This window comes from Neoarius graeffei, chromosome 23, assembly GCF_027579695.1.
Source record: "Neoarius graeffei isolate fNeoGra1 chromosome 23, fNeoGra1.pri, whole genome shotgun sequence".
NCBI classification, from domain to species: domain Eukaryota; kingdom Metazoa; phylum Chordata; class Actinopteri; order Siluriformes; family Ariidae; genus Neoarius; species Neoarius graeffei.
In genome coordinates this window covers 3,955,375-3,981,096 of record NC_083591.1, presented here as the reverse complement: position 1 = coordinate 3,981,096, position 25,722 = coordinate 3,955,375, and the positions used below count along the sequence as shown (strand labels likewise).

The 25,722-nt window shown below is 41.4% G+C and overlaps 1 protein-coding gene across 1 annotated transcript; it reads left to right on the top strand.

Moving 5' to 3' along the window:
* The first annotated feature begins 628 nt into the window (after window positions 1-628).
* On the top strand, window positions 629-17,471 carry rnf152 (ring finger protein 152). Its single transcript, XM_060905614.1, has 3 exons — window positions 629-702; window positions 822-900; window positions 11,379-17,471. Exon 3 carries the CDS (start codon window positions 11,487-11,489, stop codon window positions 12,012-12,014), a length of 528 nt encoding a protein of 175 aa, XP_060761597.1. The 5' UTR covers window positions 629-702; window positions 822-900; window positions 11,379-11,486; the 3' UTR covers window positions 12,015-17,471.
* Window positions 17,472-25,722: the final 8,251 nt, after the last annotated feature.

Below are 25,722 nucleotides of genomic sequence, written 5' to 3'. Positions count from 1 at the left end.
CAACATCCCAGAGTTGAAGCTGTTCTGTACGGAGGAACGGGCTAAAATTCCTCCAAGCCGGTGTGCAGGACTGATCAACAGTTACCGCAAACGTTTAGTTGCAGTTATTGCTGCACAAGGGGGTCACACCAGATACTGAAAGCAAAGGTTCACATACTTTTGCCACTCACAGATATGTAATATTGGATCATTTTCCTCAATAAATAAATGACCGAGTATAATATTTTTGTCTTATTTGTTTAACTAGGTTCTCTTTATCTACTTTTAGTGCTTGTGTGAAAATCTGATGGTGTTTTAGGTCATATTTATGCAGAAATATAGAAAATCCTATGTTTATAGTATACTTTAAGCAAATAAACCCACAAAATTAAGAATAAAGCTGAGCTTTCCTCAGATTTTATTTGAACTCATTTTCTGTCATAAAAGAAAAAAAATACTCTAAGCTGTTTTCATTGTTAATATATTACATCGAAATTCTACCTAAAAAAAAAAACCTAAACAAACAAGAAAATAGAGAACTGAGGCGTATTCATTTGTCTTACTGGCTGTCGTCCAAGTCACTCATCTGTACTTGCGTCTGATTGGCTGAGGGGCGGGCGCTCGTCAACGCCCACGATACTGTCAAACCAGCAGCTCATGCTGAGAGAAAGAACGCACGAGCCTCTCTTGTAACGCGCGCGACGCATCTCTGTCCGAACTGAGGTAAATCTTTAGCAACACGATGCAGAAACTCATCTCTGCGATAAATCTGTAATGTTTTGTGTTTATATCTTTATATTCTGATTTGAGAATAGTTATTTGTTCGTCTCTGTGTTGTAAAGATGCAGTAAAAGGCATAAACAAATCCTTTAACAGCCATCCGGAGGCTGGGGTGCGCGCGAGCAGACTCTACTATCTGAGGTAAATCATAACAATCATAAACCTGAAATACAAACGTTTTTATTTTTACTTATTTCGTTATTTTTCCTACATTTCATCCCTACGAACTGTATACAAGCTGTCTGTTGTATTTATCTGTAGAAATTTGAGTTATTTTCACATTTATAAGCTGTTAACTGAAACAACGGTCACTCAGGACTGTTAATTGTACACTAAGGTAAAATAGCTTGGTGTTTTATGTCTAGTTTGTGCTCCTGAGTGTGAAACTAAACCTTCACTATCACAGTAAAAGTGCTATTGTCGAGCAGGACTTTGTACTGCTGTGAAGATTAGGTGTCAGCCCACACTGGACTGATTAACTCAGAGTCTCGTCTGGGTTGTTTAGACTACAACTGAACTACACTCCTGTATATCTGGAATTCAACAGAGTTTATATGATTTCCACACTTTTCCACACACTCACACACTCTAAACCTGCTCGAGAGTTGATATCGGATGTGCTAGATGAGGCGAAATCCCCAAAACACACTGGCTCGAAAAAGAATGCACAAGAAAAAGCTACGGCGTCTTTATACATTATCAATATCGCAAAATTATATCATCACAATGCATAAAAGACATTTTCAATTTTCAGACAGTGCACAATATGTGTACAACTAAATACACAATACTGTATTGTGGCACGGTGGTGTAGTGGTTAGCGCTGTCGCCTCACAGTAAGAAGGTCCGGGTTCGAGCCCCGTGGCCGGCGAGGGCCTTTCTGTGTGGAGTTTGCATGTTCTCCCCGTGTCGGCATGGGTTTCCTCTGGGTGCTCCGGTTTCCCCCACAGTCCAAAGACATGCAGGTTAGGTTAACTGGTGACTCTAAATTGAGCGTAGGTGTGAATGTGAGTGTGAATGGTTGTCTGTGTCTATTGCCGCTTTTCCACTACCAACACGGCTGAGTTGGGCTGAACTGTGCCGTGCTGAGTTGAGCTGAGTGGGCCTGTTGGGGTTGCATTTCGACTACAACCGCACTGAACCATGCTGGCTGGAAGTGGGTGGACACATTGGGTGGAGTTAGCGAAAGTGGGTGGACGTCACATGATGTCGTTAGGCAGCGCAAACAGTGACATCAGTGACCTTTTAAGCGGTAGTCTCACGACCCGGATAGTAAACAATAAACATGGAGGACATGGAGTCGTTAGTGGTGCTGGTCTTGGTGCTGTGGCTTGTTGTCATCGACAACGCCCACAGATACTGGCAAGAGCGTATAGATGAGGCGAGGTGCATAAGGCTTCAGAAATTCTCATAATTCATAATTCTTCTTCTTCCGGGTTTACGGTGTTTACAGATCCCAGCGTGCTCGCGGGGCGTGTGTGGGCATGTGAGGACACTCCTCCTCACCAATCAGTGCACAGGGGAGTGTCTCCTCACGCCCCTAGCCCCACTCGGCTCGGTTTGGCTCGCTTCAGCCCTACTCCAAAACCGTGCGAGTTTTGGGTGCTGAGTAAGGCTGAAGCGAGCTGAGTCGTGCTGTTCTGAGGTAGTCGAAACGCGAGCCGTGTCGGGCTGAAGTAAGCTGAAAAAGGGTAGTGGAAAAGGGCCATATGTGTCAGACCTGTGATAACCTGGCGACTTGTCCAGGGTGTACCCCGCCTTTCACCCGTAGTCAGCTGGGATAGGCTCCAGCTTGCCTGCGACCCTGTGGAACAGGATAAAGTGGCTAGAGATAATGAGATGAGATGAAGCTATTTCCGGTAAAATCATGCGCTCTGATTGGTTCCTTGGCAAGCAGTATTTTCCCATCATGCCCATGGGTGATTACAGACTTTCTTTCCAAGGTGCTGGCTTTCAATGTTGCAAAAAAAACCAAACCAAACAACAAAAAAAGATGAACTTGGAATTAAAAATGGCCAAAAGACAAACAAGAGTCAGCGAGTTATTCAAGAAATGAGCAATGAAGAGCATTCAGAAACCGCTAATTGCTAACAGAAGTTCAGTTTTGAAGCCGCTAGCCATTTATTCTGCATGCGTAACTCACCTACGTTGCAAATATGATGTGACTGAAAGCAGTGTCATGCCTCATTATAATGACTGTCTATTTTAGTCTTAGAAATAAAAAAAAGCCATATAATTAACTCCTTATTAACCTCGCTTGCTTGGTCTTTACGAGCCTACCTATGGCTCGGTCTGTACTGTCAAGACCTCAGTTTAATATTTTCCCGTAAAGACCAAGCAAGTGAAGTTAAAGGAGAACTGAAATCATTTTTAAACTTGCTTTATTTCTTAATTAACATGTTATTCAATTACGTTTTCGGTTTTATTAGCCTTATATCGTGACTCGTATTGGCATATTATATTACACTTCTCGGCCTTTTTGGTTTTTAGCCATGTTGAATGTACTTCCTATGGTCCATGGCACGTGTCGCTTATCCACGCGATCTTCACGAGACTTGTGCGAGACTTCAAACGTGAAGTGTCAGTGCTGCCATTTTGAAAACTGTTTACACAGTGGCCAGATCGCCATATCATTCCAGTTTAGATTAATTTCGAGATTTGCTAGCTTCATCAGTGATGGAGATTATTCCATATGACTTTGAACCATTGGTAAAATGAAAAAACGCTTTTGGACACTAATCCGTCATGCTGGTATTTACATCGTTACTGTCGCACAATTAAAAAGTGCCAGGTCAGTCAGCTGGTGGGTTTTCAAAATAATAAATACATACATGTGCAGTGTTTTTGTGATAAATCCATATTATACTGAGCGCATTTCACACGTTAATCAATACAAAGTACCTGCAGCTTTCAGTTCTTTTAAATCAAGGCTGAATCCTTTCTTCTTTGCCGCTGCCTTTTATTAAATCACATTTGAGAATTTTAATTTGATTTCTTTCAGCGCAACCGCAATGCATGATGGGATATATTGCTTTGGTTAGTGATCATCGTTGTACACTACTTTTCGTGATGCACTGTGGGATACTTTGAGTGCACTATATAGGGTGTAAATAATCCTCACTAAGGTTTCGGACAGCTCTACAAAATGGTGTCCCCACTATATATATATATATATATATATATATATATATATATATATATATATATATATATATATATAGTGCCCTATATAGTGAGTAGAGAGCGATTTCAGACACAGGGAAATCTTCTGGCTTGATTACATCAGCATTTGAAAGAGGGCGCGCGCGTCTTGTGACAACGTTGGCAGATGTTGGTCACTTTGATTTCCGCTGTACGTTTTACTTCCGTCCTACGATGTCTCGCACAGGTCTCAACGAATCTCGTTTACGGCCATCTCTTTGACATATGGACTGATATATTACAGAGCATATTTCAAACACTCATAACTTGCTATAGCAGCGACAAAATAGCAATCAGAAATGCATTCCTATATTTAATAAAATTAGATAAATAGAATTTTGATAATAAAAAATTTGGCTTCAGTTCCCCTTTAATAAGTAATTATTATTCACACAAAGGATAATTAAAAGTGCTTTTAAATTCTTGCATCTGATTGGTCAGAAGGTGTTGATTAAGTTTATCATTATTGATTGCTTTATTCCCAACAGTAAAAAAAAAAGCAATAATCAAAACATCATCACGAACAAACAGAACAGCGTAGCCACAAGGCAGTAACATAATAATGTTCGGAAAGGATTAGAAAGAAGTAAATAACTTATCAAATTCTAACCCTCTATGCTACCGCTAATCAAACGTCACTTTCCGCCATAATAAAAAATATATATATATATATATATATATAAAAGAAAACAAAAGCAACAAACAAAAAAGAAAAAATACCAAGACATACCAACATGGTATAATATAGACCAAATCAAATCATACATACAGATACTTATGTTATACGTATATACACACATACAATACATATATACAGTACATACATATACATATAACTATACACATATCCATACGTACACAGACACCCATAATATCATATAATTACACACACAATACTCATTATGATATAAATATATATCCGTACGTACACACACACACACACACACTTATATTATCAATAGAATGTTATTGTAATTCCTCCTCCCTATACCTCATAAAGATCTGTTCCTTATACCTTTTTTTGAACTGGTTTATAGTTGTACATTTCATGAGCTCCACATTCAAACTGTTCCATAGCTTTACTCCACAAATAGAGATACTGAACATTTTTAACGTTGTCCTAGCACTGCAAGTTTTAAATTTCAATTTCCCCCTAAAATTATAGCCCCCCTCTCTATCCGAGAACATTGGATATTCCTTGGTACTTTATAATTCCTTACTTTGTACATTATTAAGGCAGTTTTATATTCTATAATATCCCTGAATTTTAAACATTTTGAATTTAAGAATAGTGAATTTGTATGGTCTTGGTAACGAGCACTATGAATTATTCTTATAGCTCTTTTTGGAAGTATAATTATTGCATGAAGTGAACATTTATATGTATTTCCCCACATCACTGAGCAGTAATTTAAGTACGGTAAAACCAGGGAACAGTAAAGAATACGGAGTGAATTATAGTCCAGGACGTGCTTAGCTTTACTCAAAACAGAGCTTCTTGATAGTTTAATTAGTATGTATTTTATATGTGATTTCCAAGTAATTATCGTTATGTTATCTAGAGCAACATTCTATTCGTATAGACTTGGACGGCGAACACAAAGTGATTAAAAAAAAACCTACGTGTAATAGTGATACGGTCAAGTGTTTTCTGTGAATAGGTGACTTTTATGGAAGGAGTCTCCAGTGTCAGTGTCGGCGCTTCGTAAGTAAGAATCAAAGGTAAAACTGTAATAAAGAGCCTGATGAGGAACCTATGAAAGGGCAAATATTTGTACGGCGTATCATACTTTAATTATTAAACATTTTCATTGGCAAATTATTTGAAAAAAGACTTCAGGACATGCTGTTATAGGATTATGATAACGGCAACATGAGACTTTTGAGTTATTGTGTGATTAACTGTTTTTTTTAAAGCGGTAATACTCAGAGAAGGTGTTCTACAGGATAATAATGATCCTTTTAACATGTCTGTCAGGTCAAAGAATCAAATTCTTATATAATTTGCCAATGTGAAATAACATTTAGGATTTATCAGGACTTCTGACTTACTGCAACACTTTGCGGTTTGGATTGCGGTAAACGTCAACATGCTTGGAGACTAGCCAGATAACTAATTTACACTGATATGATCTCAGATGAAAGGAAACTCTCTATCATGTACTAATTAATAGAATCAGCACTCTTCAGGTCATCTGTGATGTAACTGTGTGTGTGTGTGTGTGTGGTCATGTTCCGTTTGTTTTAGCGTGTCAGAGGGCTTTGCGATGTGGAAATAAGGGCCCATACTGCCATGCTGTGATGTAAACACCATCTGGATAACTGTTTGCTTGGATACACTGGATAAAAATGGTTCCAGGTGCCATTTCTTCCAGCTGAATGAATGACTCACCAGCTCTAATAAGAACGTGCATGACTTAAAATCCTGGTTAAGACGATTCGTCTGTCTTGTGGATGAACAATATCTTCAGTGACTCCACCTTCTCCACCTTTTTACTCCTCTCTTTTCATCTAGTGTAGATAAATCCCCCTGCCGCTGCTCCATCTATCCAACTGATGGGCTGATACAGCACCCAGCCGATAGTCTGTTCGCTGCTTTATTGTCTTTTCTGCCATTTCTATCAACATGATGAATAATGCTTGACAGCTTAGTGGAATAATCACCCTATTTTCTTTTCTGTTGGTCGTTTTTAATAACAAGCAAGGTTCACTATTTTGGAGTCACCTCCGTTGTGCATTTTTAGGGTCCATTTGTTCGAGAAGTCCACAAATGCATTCGTTGAAAAAAAGGATGGCTAGCAATTAGAGGGGAAAAAACCTAGCAGGTTTTCTGTCGTGTGCTGCCTCAGTCAGCAAAAATAACGAGAGATTGATGTAGGTAGAAAAGTGAGAACTCCAAGGGCGATGGGACAAGGTCAGAGATTTCACGTGATTTAATAAAATTACCCACAGGAATCTTGACAAACTGACGTCGAATTTATTTTTTCCCCTCCTGCCTTTGAGTGCTGTATCAAAGTGGATAGGGGAGTTTGCACTCACAAAGATGATGGGCTTTTATCAGATAAGACAGCGTTTCCAAGGGCTTCCTTCCTCAGAAGCGTCTTCTGTAAAACATCCGTTGTTCCAAACCCAGGAGCACTGTGCAGTCGAAAATACAAAACACAATTTGTGGGTCATGTAAACAAACAAACAATCTTATACAATGTGTAGTTTTTTAATCAACCTGCAACGGTGTAATCGTATTCCATCACAAAGTTGCCGTCACAGGCGGCTCACTATCTTTTGTCTGTCTAATGTGAAACAGCTTTAGGTGAATAAATACCCTTGAGCTGTGTCTCAGAATAAACTCTATTTGTGTTCACACTGCTTGAAGTCTAGCTCCAAATGGTAAAACATCAATTCTTCAACAACTCCTTTATTTATAATCTTGTGATTGGTTACAAGGTTTGAGTAGCATAGTGGTGTAGTGGGTAGCACAGTCACCTCACAGCAAGTAGGTTTCCTCCAGGTAGTCCGGTTTCCTCCGACAGTCCAAAGACATGTGATTTAGCTCAGCTGGAGACTCTAAATCCCCCAGAGGTGTGGATGTGGACGTGAATAGTTGTTTGTCTCTGTGTAGCCCTGTGATAGATTAGCGATCTGCCCATGGTGAACCCCACCCCTCGCCTGATGTCAGCTGGGATTGGCTTCAGTTTATCCTATGACCCTAATGGAGAAGCACTATAAATAAATAATGGATGGATGGATGGATGGATGGTTACAGGTTGGATGGTTAGTTGACTTGCTAACTTTAGGACTGCAGTTATCATGAACAGTTTTGCACTCAAGTTTCCATCAATGAAGAATTATAACATTAACGAAACTGTCCTCATGTTAAAACTGTTAATGTTATAGTCATGCTGTCTGTTGTTGCCCAAATGAGGATGGGTTCCCTTTTGAGTCTGGTTCCTCTCGAGGTTTCTTCCTCATGTCGTCTGAGGGAGTTTTTCCTTGCCACCGTTGCCACAGGCTTGCTCATTGGGGATAGATTAGGGATAAAATTAGCTCATGTTTTAAGTCGTTCAAATTCTGTAAAGCTGCTTTGCGACAATGTTTGTTAAAAGCGCTATACAAATAAACTTGACTTACAGGGTGATCAGGTGACAATGGTGACATGGGCATTTAGGGCAAGAATTGCAGTTTGATTGGCTACACAGATGATCTGAGATTCAGTTGGTTCCTGAGTAGCATTTGCTTTACAGTTTACAGTGCAGTCTGACTGATTACAAAGTCGCATGTTGTTCAGGGACTGCTGTCTGATTTGTTACTCAATGGAATTGGGTTTGGGAAACATGCTCCTACTTGTTACGCAGCAGGAACTGTGCTATGATTACTTCCCATTGTATTTTGGAACATAATTATGATTCAGTTGGCTATACATTTGCATTTTAGGCAGAAACTGCAGTTAAATTATTTACAGTGGCATTTGGGCTGGAATTATAGTCCACAGTGATATTTTGGACAGGAACTGTGGTCCGATTAGTTACAATGGCCGAGGAAGCAGGGAACTGCAGTCTACAGAGGTGTCAGAGACTGGAACTCGAGAGCCTCTTTAGACCAAAGTTGTAGCGTTTGCTAGCTGACTACAGCTTCAAAAACGTACAGTAATGCATAGAACTTACAAACAGAGCGGACTTCAAATGCTCAGAAACTCTAACATCAGTATCTTGTGTCATCCATCACTTTGCATTTAGGCAAAAAAAGGAGGTTAAAATGGGAGGATAATTGGGACAATACCGCAGCTACTATTCAAAATGTCTCCCATACTAGATGTTTTTCACTACATCACACACCCTGCTATCATTAAAGTGAATGTAATGCCTTATTGTAATGCTTTAAAATGAATATATAATTAGCAACGACCAAAATGAATTAATAAAGCAGGGGGAAAAATAATATTATTTGTTATTTTATTATCAAGCACAAAACTATCGATAAATCGCGACATCTGGATCCCGCAAAAAGATAGCCTTGCCCCAGGGCTAACCTTGCATAATGTCACGTGTGGAACCTCGGTCATATCTGGGTCATTTCGGTTCATCTGACTCTGTGCTATTTACTTGCTGAAATTGGATATTGTTGTTGGAATCTTACAAAAATAACGATGGGAAAGCACTGCGTCATGTTTGGATGTTGAAATCCATATACAACAGGACATTCGGTTCACGAATTTCCGAGAAATAACACTAATCTAAAGCGACAGTGGGTGAGGTTTGTGCAAATGAAGCAGACAGATTTTGTGTCGATTTCCTACTACTAATAAATCTGATTCATCAAGTGTTCATCACCACCAAAACGACCACATGGGAATTATTAGAGCAAAAAAGAAACCCATTTATTGAATAAATGACATTTGATCTGACATTTGGACAGTTCGTCGATTCCCCTATTATCACCCAGTTCATTTTCTTTCAGTAATTACACTGAATAAGTGTATGTTTTAAAGATTATATTTCTGCATTTATTGAGGTACATGTAAATATTTTCCTGATATTTTGCAGTGGCCAGATTAGAATAAAAATCCACAAACCAATCTGTGTTTCCAGTTCTCTCTGGCTGGTGGTGCGCTATCGGCTCGGAGTGGGACTGTTGTGAACTGAGTGAACTGGCAGTTTCTTGTCTTGGGGGCTTGAAAAGATAACCAATTACTCCGGAATATCCTTGATAATCATCTGCCGCTTCCTCTGACATATAAGAATCCCAATCACTATTGGAATTCTCTCCAAAACGTGGTTCCATATTGAGACTGGTCTAACCACTGCTGCGCACGTGTACGAAATTGATACCTGGATTGTTACACGTGTGACGTCACGCACTCCTTTGGGATCTTCCAGTTCAGTCTCGGTAGATTCCGTGAAAATCGGCTGATCTTATTGATTTTCCATTCATTTATGGCCTTTTGGATCAGCTATGGTTCGAAAACACATGATCAATTGACATAATGGAAAAAAGTGTTGTTTAGGGGCATTAAATTCACTTTAATAAAGACTCTGTGAAGTACATTTCAATAAAATGAAATTAATTCTTGTTTATTTGTTTAGTCTGTAAGTGAGAATCAATCAGTCAATAATCTATGTCAGTCTGATTTGTTTTCCGTGATGCACTCAATGCAAGGTGGAATATTTCTTATTCCTGTATGCTGGATGCTGTGTGACTCATAACCAGCAAAGCCTTGAAGGGATTTCTCCATTCATGTGACAATTGCAGGTTTAATTACCTTATTATTTACTTTTCTCTCACGGGACATCAACAGAGTAATTCTTGATGAACCTGATTTACGAACTGTTATCGCAACAGCTCTTTCATTTTATGTCGTGGCTGGTTTAGTGGGTTATTACCAGGGACTGACTCCATGTTACATACACACCACAGTGTCCTGTGATGAAGTTTACTACTGCGCAGGTCGAGGCTTGTCATTTTCTGCTCATTTGTGAGATGGGAGAATATCCTGAGGTAAATTTGTGGTTTTGCCGTTTGACTTTTGTTTCACTAGTGAACTTCTTTTTATGTGAATAATTGTGCCTTTTTATGACAAGCATTATGGCAAGCAATTAACATACATAATGGCTTTGTGGTTCCTCAAGGCAGCGTTTGTCCTCCAAACAATTTCATATGGTGCTGGGTAATACCTGCTTCGGTTTCTGAAAAGGCTCAAGAATCCACAGGGTTTTTTTTTTTTTGCATACTAGGTTATGCATATGAATTCAGAGCTATTCTATTCAAACCACATAATTTACCTGTTAAAGAAAAGACGATAACCTTGAGCAGCTGTGTTTGAGCTGGAGGTGGACCTCGTTAAACGGCTGGAAGAATTAAAATAGAAGTCTGAAACAAAAACTAGCCAGAGCCATAGCAAAGCAGTATTGACATTTCCATTTTCATCATTCAATCAGAAATGTCATTTAATCCTCCAGTGATTTATGGTTATAAAAGCCCGATATGTCTGATGTTTTTATTGAGGTCTAGACATCTGTCACTTCTGTCTAGGTCTCGTCATCCTTGCATGAGAAATAATTCTGCTTGACAAATGGTCACATGTCATAAACATTTTCGTACAAGTTCTCAAATATAATCTGACAAACAGAATTATGTGCGAGTTAGTTTTGTTCGTGGTGTTGAAACGAGACAGCCTGGTGGCCTAAACTCCAGTATTAACAACAGTACAAGCCTCTCAGAGGCTATATTCAGTTTCACTGGTCGCTGGTTTCTCCCTCAGGTCCTGTTGAAGATCAAGATGATGTGTTTATGTGTTGCGTACTTACTTGGCAGGAGATAGCGTCAACTTGTTTTCAGCGTATGGTCTTAGAGTGAGATTTAGTTTGGATTAATAATGACACTGTTTTAATACAAACATGCTGTATCTCTGTTTTGCTCCGCAGATGGATTAAATGTCCAAGCTTGAGATTTGACCATGTGGGTCTTTGTCAGTGTGTTTCTGCTCTCCTGACGCTGAGTTTGTAAAGAAGCTTCAGCAGCAGAAGCATATAATGGAGACGATGTCTAGACCAGAGTGTCAGATCTGCTTTAATCCATTCAGCTCTCAACGGCGGCCCAAACTTCTTGAGTGCAGGCACAAGTGCTGCTCGGTATGTTTGCATCAGATGGTGTTGAGTCACCGGGAAGTCCGCTGCCCCTGGTGCCGCCATGTCACGCATCTCAGTGGCCTCTCCGTGTTCCAGCTCCCAGATGACCCGGAAGCGCTCTCAGCCATCACCTTGGCGCACGCACCTGTCTTTATCCGGCTGTCCAATAACAGCTGCTACCTGCTGCCTCTGTCAGAGGATGAACATGCCTACAGATACAGCTTCAAAAACCCAGACATGATGACTCAACCTGAATGTCTTACAGTCGGAGAGGAGGAGGTCGAGGAGAGAGAAGCATCGGTGAAGAGTTCACCCTGGACAGGATTCTGCACCGTCCTCTTGGTCGCCATCATCCTCATCTTCCTCCTGGCCATTATCCTGTACAACATGTCTTGTGTCTCCAAACGCTTCAGCATCATTTCCTGTGAATGAAAAACGAGACTGGGGCTGTGTTTCAAATATCGGCCGACTCACTATTCCTGACAGGGAAGAATCAGGAGCACTCTGTAGTGCACTGAAAAGGGATTGAAATTCATGGATCAGGTAGAGGATTTCATACACTACGTCATTCCGTCATATAAACATCACGTCAAATTGCTCGCAGCCATCAGTCAGCTGTGGATGTGTCTCAAATTACAGTTCATATGAACTATGTAGGGAACATAAACCCGAACCATATGCCATATTGGCTGTATAGGGAACAAAAACTGCATTTTAAAAACCTCACCATTGTCCATACACTCTGGATGTGTCCCAATCCACACACTCTATTCACAATTTCAAAAGACCATTATTTGTGCTCTTTGGGTACGTCCCAAATCACACACCATATTCACTATATTTCTCACAGCTTTATGACTGTACACTATGTATGAATCCCATACCACGTAATCACTACATGGGGAACATAAACCTCATATTGTCCATACACTGTGGGTCTGTCCCAAACCACATGCCCTATAGGGCCATTTCTAACAGTTCACTATTATCTGTAGTGACACTATGGATGAATTCCAAACCACGTGATCACTACATAGGGAACATAAGCTCCATTTTAAAAACCTCACATTATCCATACACTGGATCTGTCCCAAATGACATGCCCTCCCAAATCACATGCCCTGATCACTACATAGGGGACATAAGATCCATTTTAAATACCCCACATTATCCATACACTGTGGGGGTGTCCCAAACCACACATCTTATTCACTGTATAGAGAACAAACACCATTTCATATTTATTATACAAACTACATACTGAATCATGTTCAAGCACCGCAGTGGACTGCGGGTATTTTGTACCTGCTTGGTTATACTGGACGGTGACTGTTCTGATGGCATGAGTGCACTGGAAAAATCCCAGACCTCCCAGAGTAGTGCACTGTGTAGTGAACAGGGTATGATTTTAGATCTAAAGTGCATTTGACTGTGAATCAGGAAGAGGAGCGCGGGTTTGTATGAGGACACTCTGGATATGATAAGAGATTCGAAGAGACTCACTGTTTCCTGCTGAAAGGCAGGAGATTAAAGTAACACTTGGAGTAAATTTTTATTTTTTTTAAATCTGCGTGGGATTGGTGGTGTTCTTATAAACGGTGTTGAATTTCTCCACTTCAACGCAACACTGATTGGAAGTTAATCATGTACAGTTAATGTACATGGTCAGCCTTGATGCAGTGTTGAACTGGGTCATACTGTAACGTCATAGCCGTGTAACTGTGACAATTTAAGTGTAACATTTAACCCTTTCACCACTGCAGACCGCTACTCTGGCCTCATTGTAGTAGGGAAATCACTTCTGGAAAAAGTTACGCAGTAGTGAAAAGGCTAAGAAGGTTTTCACAAATGTCATGTTTGAAGCTGGACCAAAGCAACCAACCTGAGATCAATCACTCCGAGGTTCTGGGAAGTTTGTGATTATGTTCTAGCTCTACCCCTGCTCACATGTTCAAGCAATTTTTTAAAGTAATTTTTAAAAAATTTTCCTCATAAATCTGCGCAGTGTGAAATCAATTCGGTCCAAACGAAAGTTAGAAAACAAACTACAGCTCGCAATTACACAATATAGAATGAGCTAATGAATAAGAAAGCTATTTTAAGTACACATTACTACGATAAATTTGACAATGAAGGAGCAATAGAAAAGAAATCTTTTCTACTGAATTGACACAAATCCTGTTTGTTGGATTTCCTCCTTCAGCTCTGTCACGTTTTAGACTAATATCCAAGTATACACTTTTCTACCTTATTTACATGCTGCTGTGAAATGTGTAATAAATGACCTTGGTCATTCCTCTGACTGTTATACGGCAAGAACTGAACTTGTACTCCTGAATTCTGATTGGTCAAAGCTCTGAGTGTAGTCCAGATTCACATTGCAGGTTTATATTCTAATATGTTATCATTTCTATATCGTAACAGAACTTTTACAGGATCTTGTACAGCTCCGTTTTTTAAACAGATTTTAAAAAGTGTATGATTGTTGACAGGGTGAAGTTTTTCACAAGGAGATGTTTATTTAACATTTGTGGAAGGAGTCTCCAGTGTCAGGAATAAAGCTGTAACTTTGGTTAAAGTTGTCTGACATCTTCAGAGACAGGTGGGTTTTCTGTAAAATGACAATGTGTATTTTTGGTCTTGATTAAATTCATGAGAGAGGGGGAAAAAAGAGGCTGGTGATGGAACGAGTGTTTATAGCTGCTCTAACGTAAGGTGAGAACAGGAACTAACTTGTTTCAGGATCGTTCCACAACATTAAATGGAGCAAAAAGTGGATAAACAAGTAGGATGTCATTATTTAAATTAAAGTTGGGGTATAAGCGGAATGAAACACTTCAGGATGTGCTGTTAGAGGAAAATAATTTTCAATGTGGGAACAGTAGTTCCACGTCTTCACACCAGCCCATCACTGATTATTTTTCTGTAACTGGATGGCTGTTTTATTCCTTACATAAATTATCATTTAAGCCTCGGTCACAACCGGACGTACGATTTTTTGGCCGTGCGATTTTTGGCGTTTCCCAAATCGCTGCGTTTTTTTTTTTTGTTCGTGGTGAACGTAGTTGTGGCCATGAAGGAGTAAGATCACCGCGCACCCAACGTACAACCCGAAAGTCGAACGTGTGTACCACGCACGAAATCTGAGGCTGCTCGGACGTACGGCTGTCGCTTCATTCGTACAGCCAACGCACCTTCAAACGTGCACTAATCATACTGACCGTGCGTTCCATGCAGGCTTCGTATGAAGGTTGCAAGAACTGCGCACGATCTGTACGTTGTGCGTACCAACGGCGTTCGTTTGTCGCACTGCGGCGATTGGAGAGGGGTATATATATTTCGGCTAGCCTGGGCCCGCCCATCCTAAGCGTGACGCAACACGAGGGCCTGTTCCGAGCTTAGTCTGGCCAGGCAGGCTATCTACAGCATTTCCAAGCTCCCGAAAAATCGGGAACCAATCAACTTTGAGCATCTCCAACGGCCCTGGGTAGAGGCGTGTTCAAGGCAGTGACGTAGTAGAACTGCGACCGGAAGCCATATATTGTTTACAGAATCTATGCCGGAAGCGTTTCATTCACATCACGAACATGGAGCAGCGGCAAGCCTTTAACACAGCGGTAGATGCTGTATTGAAAGCATTCAACGGGAAGTTCTCATTGAAAATGGAGCAAAGAGCAGCCCTGGAGGTATTTATCTTCTTCCTGTTACTCAAGCAGTTTCCGTCGCGTCACATACGTCAGAGGAAAGAGTGATGTGATTGGTTTAAGCTTCGTCACAGCCTTTTCTGGCTTCGACCAGTAGCAAACTGAGGCATTTCAGGGAGGCGGGTCAACCACGGGCTCTGGGAAACGGTTTGGCTTAATAGCTTGGCCAGACCAAATGCTCGGAGAGCTTTGAAGTCGCGTTAGCCAGGCTATATTTCGGCATACTTTGGTTTCTCACTGTGAAAATGGCAATCCCTCCGCAAAGACTTCGTCTCAAACTCCTGGCCTGCTGGCCACTGTCGTGGTCTTCATCCTCCTCCTCACTGCTCCTTGTCTTCTCTCTCTCCTCCCTCTCTGCTGCCGTCTCTCTCTCCTCTGTCTCCGACACCTTTTCTATCCTCCTCTTCCCTTTTGCCTTCGGCATATTGAATTGAAGCGATGCAATGCAATGAAATGAAATTAAATGAAATTGGGTTTTCTCTCAATCAAAGCCTACATGTACAAATGGCCGTAGGCACCCCTGCAGCTTTATATACCCGAGTTTTCATGCGATTGATGCCCTCTCGCCGTACGGCCAATGCACGGCCGACTTACTTGACACGCATGGATGACGTACGAAATATCTGAACGTGCGTTGGCCGCACTAATTACGTATGTGGGGTGCGTGACACACATACGGAGTCCGCAAGTGCGACGTATGAAAAAAATTGACATTTTGCCCAAACCTGACACCAGCAAATCGTACGAAAGACGCACGTCGGCCGTACGGAAGACACACGAGGCCGTAAGTTTGTCTTGCAACCTGAAAAAAACGTAAGCGCCCGTAGAGTTTGTTTGACATGACAAAGAACCTCTGCGGCCAGTCTACGGCTCGAAAATCAGCACGTCACACGCGCGCCCTCCGTGCGTTTCTTTGTGTTTTTTGCACGTAGACCGGCCGTAGGAGCACGTACGGCCGGTTGTGACCGAGGCATTACATGGTGTCTTGATGTCTTAAGTATTTAATGAACTTCAGAAAATCTTTCAGTGACTTCAGTGAAAAGGGTTTGGGTTGTAAAAATAAATTAAAAATAAAATAGCACCACTTGTACAGATCCCATCTGTTCATTTCAGTGTTCTTGAGTAGTTTCTATTCCTTGTGCAGGTTTTGATTAAGAGTATACAACAAAAGAAACTGCAGTCCTCAGGACACTCCTGGTTGTCAGTACTTTTGTAGGAATTATTTAAAATGGACTCATTTGTAAGGAGTCATTATGTAAATTCACTTCACAGTGAGAGCAGATTGATAATTTGTCAAAATAGAGTGTATTAATCCACATTGGGGCAATTATAAATGGTGGAACATGGCTGCCTGCCCAACTCGAAAGATCCCTCACTGCTGTGTTATCAGCATGGTTTAATTAATCAAGGCTCCTCATCAGGGCCGCTTTGTGGTTAGAGTAAAAGATTTCACACACCCCATGGCTTGTGCATCTATCTGTGACAGCACGGAGTGGCACAATGCGGGATGGTTTTTATTAAACTGCACAACTAGAGCTAAGTACTGTTCTAGGAAATTAATCAGCGGTGAGGCAGAGTCACTGCTACCACCAGGATGGCGAATATTTTCTTGCGCTGACACTAAACGTCTTTTTTTATTTACCAGAGATTATAGAAATGATAACCACTCAACACTTTCTGACCCATCAGAATTGTCATATTGTCATGGATAGAATATTAAATAAACTTTGGTCTTCTATTTTAAGGTTGCCTTTTTATGTTGGCCAACCTCCCATAATTCTGAATATATGATCAAGGTATTACAAGACAAAGGCATTTCCTGCTTCACATCTGCGATCGAGCTCTGAACTGAAGTCACGTTTCAATCCCTATAGGACATCTCAGTGAGAAACTGTTCAATTAAATGTCTGTCTGTCACCTTGCTGCACCCCAGCACTGATTAAAGATGCTATCTGTAACCTGTAGACATCTGATCAAAGTCAGATTGCATGGAATGTTCTCCTTCATGTCGCAAAATAAAACACACACTCCCCTTTAACCAACAAGTATATCTTTCACTCCATATGTGACCTTCACTCCATTTCTCTAGCTCTATCACAACATACAAGAAGAAGAATCAAAATCATGTTGTGCAAGTATTTCCTCCATCGCATATAGACTCAATAAAGCCTGGATTTCATTATCAGTCCATTTGTTTGTGGGGTTTTTTTTTTCACTTTTTAACACTAATGTTAAGAGCTGTTGTTTACATGGCTAATATTTTACACATTTTCTTTAAAAAAAATGGCATAGGAGTTGGCATAGGAGTTTAAAAAAAAAGCTCCTCAAAATGGTATTCTAAGAGCTATTATAGTCTTCAGTTCCTGCAGTACGGGGACACAAAAAAAGGGGTGACAGATCATCCTGGAGTGACATCCTGCCACTCCTGAAGTGCGAATGCCACTCCATATACCTCGCCCGGCTGATTGCTTCATTGCCGTAGGCTTACTGAAGGATTTCAAGGGTTTTTGTTGCCGATCGTAAACGCTTGCACATTACAAAAGCGCACAAAATGTGTGGAACGCAGCACACGGCATTTTTGAGTCACAACAGTTCCTACTGCTCGTTCCTGCTGCATGTGCATGGGGACCTTGCTGCAGTCTGTTCATTTGCAGCAGGAACAGTTCTGCACCTCATATATATCGGATGGGCAGAAAAAAGTGATACCCCTGTTTAATCAAGAATAACTCAAAAACTAGGCTATGCATACAAACTAAATTTGGTACATGTCATGAGCAGCTAGTTTTAGTCAAGTGGTGAAATTTTCAGCCAAAAATATTCATTAACGCAGGAATAATGAAGAAATACAAAATTCAGGTAAAAAAATGCAATGCCAGACGTTGACTTATTATTTACTTACCACGGCTTTAATCGAGAAGATGGTCGATATGGCCTCCATCCTCGGAATCAACCAATCGAAGTCTCTTTTTCCAGGAAGATATGGACTTTCGAATTTCAGCAACTGATATTTCATCCCACTTTTCTATTATCTTGTCCTTCAGTTCCTGTTCTGTGAACTTTTCCGTCCTTCCGGCATAAACTTTTTCGGATAACGAATCCCAAACACTGTAGTCCATTGGATTCAAGTCAGGTGACTGTGGGGGCCACTCATCCTTTTTTATGAACATTGGAGTGTTCTGTTCTAGGTATTCCTGGGTAACGCGGCTTGTATGCGAGGTGGCCCCATCCTGCTGAAAAATGTACGTGTCGTCTGGATAGAGTTGTCTGCAATCCGGCAGAAGTCCGTTTTCCAACAGCTGCATGTAAGATTGAGAGTTCACCTTCACTTTGTTCGAATTGATAAAGTGGATGTTGGTTCTTCCATTCCAAGACACACCAGCCGACACCATGACTTTCTTGGTAAACATTGAAGTTTCATGGTAGAGTCTTGTGGGAGGAATGTCATTCTTCTTTCTTCCATAAACCCTATCGTTCTGTCTATTGCGTGCAACTTCGTACGTAAAATCTTTTTCATCCGTAAACACCATCCGTCTTACATCCTTGGCTGAATACCTGTCGTTTAAATTCCGGCTGCGAGTCTTTCGCTTCTGTTTCACGTTAGTATCACGTCTTGAAACCCTGATTCTCTTGAATGGTTTCAAATTAAGTTCCTTGGTAATGGTTCTAACAGAAGTACGACTGATGTTCAAATCGTGCGCAATTTGTCTTTGAGATTTATGTGACCCTGGCTGGTCCTCCTGGGATGCGATGAGCTCCTCAACTCGGGCCTTGCTATCATCAGTTGTAGCTGTTCGAGGTCGTCCACTGCCTGGCTTCCTATCTGTGGAACCAGTTTCTTTAATTCTTTTAATCCACCTGTTAAGAGTAGCAATGCTCCACTGTTTCCTAGGGAACTCCTTTATTAGCCGCTTAGCACCCCAGCCTTTCTCTTCCACACAGGCCTTAACAACAGCTTTATCTTCTTCACTCAAAACCATGACTTCTCTCAAGGGCTTTACAAAATCAAATGCTCCAAAACCAGGCTGTTCAGAATGTTTAGGTTATAGGGACTGCCACGCGCAGACGTTATGTCATCAGGCAGCAGACGCACTGGTAGATGCAATGGATGACACAATAAGAACATCTGGCATTGCATTTTTTTACCTGAATTTTGTATTTCCTCAATAAATATATTACGTTCATTATGTCTTCTTCTTAAAGCAAAATAATTAGTTTTTCTTTTGTTTCAGACATGTAAAAGCTTTTTACCTTTACCTGACATGTTTCGACGGTGTAACTTCCGTCTTCATCAGAGGGTCACCCGGATGTTGGTGTGTGATGTGCCTTTATAATCAGCTGATGTTATGGAGGCGTGACCTCCCTGTCAATATTGACAGGTCGGTCAGGCTTTATCAATATTGACAGCGGGAGGCGTGACCGACCTGTCAATATTGACAGGGAGGTCACGCCTCCATAACATCAGCTGATTATAAAGGCATGTCACACACCAACATCCGGGTGACCCTCTGATGAAGACAGAAGTTACACCGTCGAAACATGTCAGGTAAAGGTAAAAAGCTTTTACATGTCTGAAACAAAAGAAAAACTAATTATTTTGATTTGTATTTCCTCATTATTCCTGTGTTAATGAATATTTTTGGCTGAAAATTTCACCACTTGACTAAAACTAGCTGCTCATGACATGTACCAAATTTAGTTTGTGTGCATAGCCTAGTTTTTGAGTTATTCTTGATTAAACAGGGGTATCACTTTTTTCTGCCCACCCGATATAATATGAGCTTGTGTGAAGCTACTCAGCCATGGAAACCCATTTCATGAAGCTCCTGATACATGATGTTTGCTCTGATGTTGGCTCCAGAGGCAGTTTGGAGCTCTGTCGTGAGTGATTCAGTAGAAGATAAGAAATGTTTCATTGGTACGCTGCGCTTCAACACTCAGCAGCTCGCTCTGTGAGATTGTGTAGACCACTGCTTTGTGGCTGAGATGCTGCTGCTCATAAATGCTTCCATTTCACAATAATAGCACTCACAGTTGACCAGGGCAGAAATTTCACAAGAAATGTGGTGAAGGTGGCATCCTGTCTCATGACATGACAGCGACATATTTAAAGCCACTGAGCTCTTCAGGATGACGCGCTCGACTGCCAGTGTTCATCTGTGGAGACCGGATGACTCACTTGTGCTTGGTTTTATGCACCTGTGAGCAGTGGGCGTGGCTGAAACACCTGCACTCAATCAATTCAATAAATTTGCTACAATTTAAAAAGGCTTCGCTTTCTGTCATATATTCAACCTGAGATTAAGCTAATTAACCACAAAAATATATATTTTTTCCTGCTCCAGAATTAGTGAAATAAAGCTGGGTAAACATTTTAGGGCCGGCACAGTGGTGTAGTGGTTAGCGCTGTTGCCTCACAGCGAGAAGGTCCGGGTTCGAGCCCCGTGGCCGGCGAGGGCCTTTTTGTGCGGAGTTTGCATGTTCTCCCCGTGTCCACGTGGGTTTCCTCCGGGTGCTCCGGTTTCCCCCACAGTCCAAAGACATGCAGGTTAGGTTAACTGGTGACTCTAAATTGAGCGTAGGTGTGAATGTGAGTGTGAATGGTTGTCTGTGTCTATGTGTCAGCCCTGTGATGACCTGGCGACTTGTCCAGGGTGTACCCCGCCTTTCGCCCGTAGTCAGCTGGGATAGGCTCCAGCTTGCCTGCGACCCTGTAGAACAGGATAAAGCGGCTACAGATAATGAGATGAGATGAAACATTTTAGGGGGGAAAAAAGTTCATTATTACAGTTAAATCTTTCTTAATGCCCAGACAAAATAAAAATTTAGAGAATTGTGTATTAAATGGGGTGTGTCACGACAAAATGAATCCAGTGTCGCAAATGTTCATTCTATGATCTGAAACTAGAGCATGTAAATACAATCCTTAATTCATAATGTGTCTGTTACCAAAATATTATACTGTAAAACAGCCTGTGAGTTTGTAGATCAAATAAAGATGTGTTCTTCATTAATTTACAGATGATCTCCTCCAAACTTGACTTTCTGTGAAGATGATGACACAGTAAACATTTTCACTAATTTCTCTTGATCGAAATTTAACACCATTTACTTTAAACTGTAGACTTAGTGTATGTATATTCATTTTGTAGTGACATGCTGCAAATACTCAAACTATTTGTAGCAGTGTTTCCCTGCAGATTTGTATTTAAATTAAGGCTGAATTAAATGACAAGCTTTTATATCGATTCCAAATTATGGTCTATTACAAGTCATTTCACTTGCAACAGGCTAAAGTCAGATTTAAAATCTCATTTTAAATGTTTATTTATGTTAATTCATTTTTAATTGTATTTTATTGGAGGCCACTGTTTGTTTTGGGAAAAGAAAAAAGTTAAAATGTCGGAAAAAAAATCTGCATTAAATGAATTTCTGAGATTATTAAAATCATTAGACATACAGTAGGTATAACCACAACAGGCATTCATAGTAATAAGTGGCCTATGAATGACCTGTTTGTGTGGGTTTCTTTGTCATGTCAAGGTCATGATAATGAAACGTGTTATCACGTGGCTATAACTGGACACGATGCCTCTACAGATTTCTAGTCTTCTACAGTTCCGTCTGTCTTTGACTCTATTGCGTTATGCTGACAGATCCAGCTCCACACGTCCAGCTAACGCTTTCAACCTGCGTGCGTGTGTGTGTTTTATCAGTATGCACTTTCTGTTCTCCGTGTCCATCATTGCACACGCACACGCAGCAGGAGCACAGCTCATTAATCTGCATACGCTTTCTGCACTCAGCTAAAGTGCACACATTGGCAGTTTTGTTAAAAAAATAGTCGTAAGCTGTGCAGTCCATGATTGATACCGTCATCCAGATGTAGCAGCATGTGCCATTGCTTATTTTTTGCTAAATCACCTGTAGAAAAGTGACTTAAACACACCGTTAACGGAAGACACATGTATAGCGTACACAAAGATGGACGAACGCAAATTCTGCTGCTTTCAACAGCACCGATAAATCATACGTTATACGTGAATTTGAAATTCTATTTGAGAATGCATGCATATATGAAAAGACACCTCGTTGAGTGAACGATGGCAGAAGCACAGCCAGGCCTTGAATCTAATCCCAATAGCACGGTGCTGTCCGAAGAATTACCCTCCCACCCCCACCTGTGAAAAGCCTCTGGCGATATTTTGATGTGGAATATAAACATTAAATAGACTTGCTCATTGATTTCTCTAAAGTGGAGGGCATTAAATAGTCAGTATCCCCAGCCATGGTAATGGTGTTTACTGCTCAGCACTGTATTCAATTCGCTGCTGTGGCTGCAGGCGGTTTTGTAAAGCAGCAAGCGCAGAGAGAATATTTATTGTCAATCCAAAACTAGAAATTTCAGCAGGAGACATGACAGCTATTTGAAAAATAATAATAATAATAAAAAAAAAAGAAATCTACAGTATTGTGCAAAAGTCTTAGGTATATGTAAGGAAATGCTGTCGACCAAAAATGGCTGAAAAATAATGAAATTAAATGCTTGAACATCTCATCTCATTATCTCTAGCCGCTTTATCCTTCTACAGGGTCGCAGGCAAGCTGGAGCCTATCCCAGCTGACTACGGGTGAAAGGCGGGGTACACCCTGGACAAGTCGCCAGGTCATCACAGGGCTGACACATAGACACAGACAACCATTCACACTCACATTCACACCTACGCTCAATTTAGAGTCACCAGTTAACCTAACCTGCATGTCTTTGGACTGTGGGGGAAACCGGAGCACCCGGAGGAAACCCACGCGGACACGGGGAGAACATGCAAACTCCACACAGAAAGGCCCTCGCCGGCCCCAGGGCTCGAACCCAGGACCTTCTTGCTGTGAGGCGACAGCGCTAACCACTACACCACCGTGCCGCCATGCTTGAACATTAAAAAAACGTGTAGCATTCAATTTATTCCGGACCATTAAAGACGCCGCCTTCCGCGTAGAATCATACGTCATCCTCACCGCCATATTGGATAGGTCAAAGCGGAGAATAAAGATGCCTCATTCATGTGCTGCGTTTAACTGTACCAACAGGTTTACCGTCCAAACGAGATCACATGGGATTACCTTTCACAGGTGAGACTGGAAAAATACTTTTCATTGTATTTGGTCATTATAATGTAATTTTACGAACAGATTTTCCTGACTTTGTGGCTAATATGAAGTCTCGCACATAATAGTTTATGCGCATGCGTCCTTACTTCTTCTATTGTTCTGGTGTCTCCGAAGGGACCGTCTTACAGCGCACATAGAGGTGTGGCATGTGTATTGCATCATTTTCAGCAAGCGTTGCGTTGCCATATGGACCTGATATTTTACTGATCGTTGCCCATTTGGACGTGATATTTTTTTAAATAACATCTCGTTGCCGTTGTCGTGTGGATGTAGCCTTAGACGAACCCGTTCTAATTATCAAGTGTGTGGGAGTAGATCTTTCGAGAATGGTTATATCTTGTGGCTCAACACAGGAGAGCCAGTTCCTCAGGCCAGGACTCTGCGGTCTATAGTCATCTTAACAACAAAGGACACTCATTTCAGGATTGCAACGTACGCATTTTAGCCAGAGAGGATCGTTGGTATGAGCGAGGAGTTAAAGAAGCCATTTTTGTCAACCTGGAACGGCCATCACTGAACAGAGGTGGGGGTCTAAAGGCCTCTGCATGCTCTTGCGACAAGGCTTTCGCAGATAGCTTTTCGCAGACAGTTGTAATTTATCGTTGAGCGGGGAGTAATAGGCATGCGCGATGTTATTCACCGCCACAACGCAAAGGGGCGCGAAGTCGCGAAATCGCTAGGAGTAGTTGCTGGGTGTGGTTAGTGGAGTGTTTATCCTCCGGTTACTTATAATGACTAGAACTGGAGTCATATAGATGTACGTACTTCCTCACTTCCTCGATCAACCGCTCTTCGTGCTGCTCCATCTTCGCTTGTGTTTTTAAAAATGGCGGTCATGAAAACAAACCAAACCGGGAAAGTAGGGAAGCGGAAGTGCGTGTACAGCGGATGTAGAGTGGACCAATCAGAGCCCTCTTGTCTGCGATGCTGTCTGCGAGGCTTCTGCGGTGGTCACAATTTTTGGGAGGTGCGCGCAGAGCGTCTGCGAAGGGGGGGGGCTTCGCAGACGCCATCTGTGACGCCATCTGCGAGGACTGCGTTGTCAGCATAAATTGGCCTTGAGACACCATTTATCAGCCACCTACAATGCAGTCCTTAGCACACCAAAACCCAGCTGTTTTCAAGTGACTCACAGGAGGACAGAGAGACCCAACAACCCATTGATCACCCCAACGACTCTCTAGGCCAGGGGTCACCAAACTTTTTTCTCTGGGGGCCACATTGTCGTTCCTGACTGTGATGGGGGCCGGGGTCGGGTCAGCTATATCACATAGAATTGTATAACCCAGACAAATATGACCACCAGCAGGCCTCATTGTGTAGTAGAGATTACTAGCCTGGCACGGGCATCCCCACTACTATATCCCCACTACTATATCCATACTACTATATTAACACTTGATTCCTGGCACATATTTGTTTATCTTTACTAGTGGTTTGCAAAAGTAGTAATCAAGTCTTCACACTTTGTTTTAATTTGAAATACCACTGATATTCCATTTATTTATTTTCTAATAAAAATAATATCAAAGCTGTCAAGGTAAGAAACATCTGCCTAGTTGAGGTGATTGACACTGGCAAAGGTGAGTGGAAAATTATAAATTGTAGGTAAGCCTGTTGATATTATTAATAATATTAATAATAATTGTATGCAGCACTTAATAAAGGTCAAATAAATAGGCCTATAAAATAAATACATTTAAAAAAACAGTGAAATTATAATAATATGAGCAATAGATCAATAGATCACAGCAGTTGTGCTGTGTCCTGCACGTCATTGCTCTCATCCATGGCCAAAGCAAAAAACTCGAATTCTGACGCTCTCTCATTCAGACATACACGTTGTCCCCCAAATCTTCGGTTCGCCTGGTCATAGCAGGTGCGGAGAGACTCACCGCGTTGAGCGCATCCTTCTTGTCGGGACACACCTCCTCGGCCACAGCAAGCGTGCATACTTTAACAAAGTCCCCATCAGTAAACGGCTTTCCCTGGGTAGCTAGTAGGTGAGCTACCTTATAGCTAGCTCGGACAGCAGCCTGGTTGATCTGGGTTTGGTGAAGGAATACATTCTGTTGTGCAGCCAGTCCACATTTCATCCTCCGAATCCTATCTTCTCTTGTTTGCCCTCGCAAACTAGCATACTCTTTGTGGCATAGTTCGAATTACGTGGGAGCCAATGGGAGCTGAGCTCCCATTCCCTCAGGCTCCCATGAAAGAAGCAAATTTAATTTTCTGTGGAAGTCTCTCAAATACGTCATATATCACCATAA